This window comes from Drosophila kikkawai, chromosome 2L, assembly GCF_030179895.1.
Source record: "Drosophila kikkawai strain 14028-0561.14 chromosome 2L, DkikHiC1v2, whole genome shotgun sequence".
Lineage (NCBI taxonomy): Eukaryota > Metazoa > Arthropoda > Insecta > Diptera > Drosophilidae > Drosophila > Drosophila kikkawai.
In genome coordinates this window covers 18,535,472-18,538,448 of record NC_091728.1, presented here as the reverse complement: position 1 = coordinate 18,538,448, position 2,977 = coordinate 18,535,472, and the positions used below count along the sequence as shown (strand labels likewise).

The 2,977-nt window shown below is 46.7% G+C and overlaps 1 protein-coding gene across 1 annotated transcript; it reads right to left on the bottom strand.

Annotated features, from left to right (window-relative positions):
* Window positions 1-370: 370 nt before the first annotated feature.
* LOC108077358 (WD repeat-containing protein 82) lies at window positions 371-2,252 on the bottom strand. The gene is made up of 2 exons (XM_017170652.3): window positions 1,920-2,252; window positions 371-1,641 (listed from the first exon to the last, which is right to left on the bottom strand). Exons 1-2 carry the CDS (start codon window positions 2,172-2,174, stop codon window positions 688-690), a joined length of 1,209 nt encoding a protein of 402 aa, XP_017026141.1. The 5' UTR covers window positions 2,175-2,252; the 3' UTR covers window positions 371-687.
* Window positions 2,253-2,977: the final 725 nt, after the last annotated feature.

Below are 2,977 nucleotides of genomic sequence, written 5' to 3'. Positions count from 1 at the left end.
TTTCGAGTGTCTGGCAGTTGCACACTTACAGCGCAACTTTGATCAAACATTGAAGACTTTGGGTATTTAAGTAATGCTTAAAGCCGCCATTGAAGCCACGTAAATTAACTGCTAAAAGCTTATTGAACGCCTTATAAATTTATAATTAAACTGTAGTCTTCAATGTCCTTTAAAAATGGGACTTCTTAGCTTCTTCTGTCAACCACATAATCCCTATTTGAATAAGGACATTTGAGATTCTTAACAGTTGCCGTTGCCTCTGGCTCTGACGAGGCATTCAAAACTTCATAAGGCCCATGAAAAGTTTTCCTTAGGGAGCAACTGAGCAACCCATTCACATATTCAATTAGAGTTACAACTTCAGAAAGTTCAACGGCAATTTGTGTGCTCTATTTGGGGCTTTTCGGGCCAAAAGATTTCATTAATATTAAAAGAGAGGGAATTCTTTCTATGGCCACAGAAACTACTATAAATGAAACGCTTGTCAGTGCTTCAAGCGCACATAACATACAGAGGAGAGAACTTGGCCAAAAGGGCGAACTTTCGCAACTCGGTGGGCAGCCAGCTGTGCAATTTGCTGGCAGAACTTAACAATTTGTGTCTGGAAAGCAGAGGGACGATTGGTTGCAAGTCCTCTCCCAGCCGGCATAAGGGGAGTTGGCCAAGTGCCCCGGCTTCTGCGGGTCCTTAATCTGATATTTCGCCCTCTTCCACCGAACTCTCACTACCCTGGTCCTTAGTGAGATCAACAGAGGTTTCTTCGGGCCGGGGTCTCTTGGGTTTCGTTCCCCAACTACTGGAGCGGAGCGCCCTATGTAACTGCTGCAGGTCCACCATCGGCTTGGGCATACATTTAGGTTGAGGCACTTTTTTGGGGTGGAATCCGGAATGGTCTTCGTCCTTCCAGACAGTGGTTTCTCCTGGTTTGAGACGATCCACCCATTCGTACTTCCCTTGGGCCATGGGCATCCAGAAGACAAGCAGCTGGTCGCTGCTCACGAACATGGTAAGCTGGGGATTGAAACGCAGACATCGAACCGCTCCCACATTGTTGCCCTTGAGTACGGCCACCGGATTGCCGTTGTCCGCTCGCCAGATATGAACCCTGCCCGCGTCAGCGCCGGAAAGCACGAACTGGGAGTCCGGTGAGTAGGTGGCCTCTAGGAACTGCCTCTTATCGTTGCCAAAGCCCGTAAATGACTGCATGTACTTCCCGTCAAAGGCATTGACGCTGAAGCACCAGGAGTGATCGGTGCATAAGAGGAGGCTCTTTCCATCCGGCGAGAACTGCAGTTGTGTCCACTTCGCGCTGGCACTGAACTGGTAGTCGAACTTTTGGCACGGCTCTTCTCCCAGCATCCGCACATCGTGGATCTCGATCCGCTCCGTACCCGAGCTCGTGGCAAACACGAGTCCTGCCGGATCAAAGGCGCACAACGGTCTATGCAGCTCCTTCAGGTGGTGAATGTACGAGGAGGACCGGAAGTCCCATACAAAGATCTGGTCATCGCGACCGGCGCTGAGGAAGATGTTCTGGCTTCCCGGCTGAGAAACCAGAATATGGGCAGACCTTGAATGGGCATTAAAGAGGCGGACGCAATGGCCGGTCTCGAGATCCAGGCATCGGATGGCGCAATCGTACTGGATGGTAAAAAAGGACATGAAAAACTAAATTAATTAATTATTGAAATAATAAATATTAGAACTATAAATAATTAAGAAACTCTTTAAAGGGGTCTCTTTCACCCTTTTGCAAACTTCTCAGAAATTATATAAATAATTTCCAGGACTTTGTACCAGAAAGAAGTTAAATTGAGGGAAATTCTTAACAGAAATTCTCGGAAATTCGGGGAATTCTTCAAGTGAAATGCCTTGCTCCCCCTATACAACATTATGAAACTCCTTAGAAAAACTCTTACCTTTGAGGCAGAGTGCAGAGCACGAGTGTCCTGCTGGGCGAAACAGGCCACCTCCGGCCTGTAGTGTTGGAGGTTGACCTGACAGAGCGTTGCTTGGCGGGCACAGTTGTAGATGGTCATCTTGGTGGGGTAGCAGGTGAGAAGACGTCGTCCGTCGCGCGAGAAGTCCAGGGAAATGGTTTGCTCTTCCGCCTCCTGGAACACCTTGGCAACGCGAAACTGGCACATGGCATTGTCGGTTAGCTTTATAGACATCTCACAGAACGCTCTGGACTCGATTGGCAAAAAATTCACCTGGTCAAATATGACATTAAAAGCACAGTAAACCCATCTTTGGTTCCAAACTTCCTTCCGACTTTGATATTAATATTTCATGAATTCAAGATCTATCCAGTAACCTCGAGTCTGAGTTCGCTTAACATCAACTTAATTAAATTAAGAGTTGAACCGGCTGGCACGCCCCCTTTGAAACGCCCATGGCCACAGCTGGGGATGCAGTCTAATTTCCATTTCACAACCAAGCAAGTCCCTGATTGCCTGGTTCCTCCTCATTGCGTCTCATTAGGGCCTGACCGACTGGCTGGTGGGAATCGAAGGATAAAACAGTCTGCTGAGTTGGCAACGCAACCAGCTCCGCGACTGCTCTATCTCGCTCCACTTGTTGACCAAATGCCAGCCGCTCGTTATTTAGGCCGATTTGCGTCATTACTGCAGCGGAAGACCCGAGGAAACCCCACCATCCACGTCCATTTGAAATTGGAAACAAATGTTGCTTTCGCCGGAAAGCCCAAAAGATGAGTCTGGGCAGCATCTGTGCAAGCATTTCTGGCAGCAATAATCAAGGGAAATTATACGAGGAAAATATAGCTTTCGAAAGAAGAAAAAATTGAGTTGACTTGATTATTTTAGGATTTGAGTTTATTACTAAGATTAAATAAACTTCCTCCAGGAAATTAAAAATGATAACCATGTTAAAATAAGTTAAAAAATGTTGTAAATTAATTCTGTTGATTATATCGTAACAACTACCCTGGCTAATAACTCAACCAGAGCTCTGG

Coding starts and splice junctions, on each gene's coding strand:
- LOC108077358 (XM_017170652.3), bottom strand. CDS start 2,174: ATGTCTATAAAGCTAACCGACAATGCCATGTGCCAGTTTCGCGTTGCC. Junction 1,642..1,919: donor CTCTGCACTCTGCCTCAAAG/GTAAGAGTTTTT, acceptor TTTACCATCCAG/TACGATTGCGCCATCCGATG.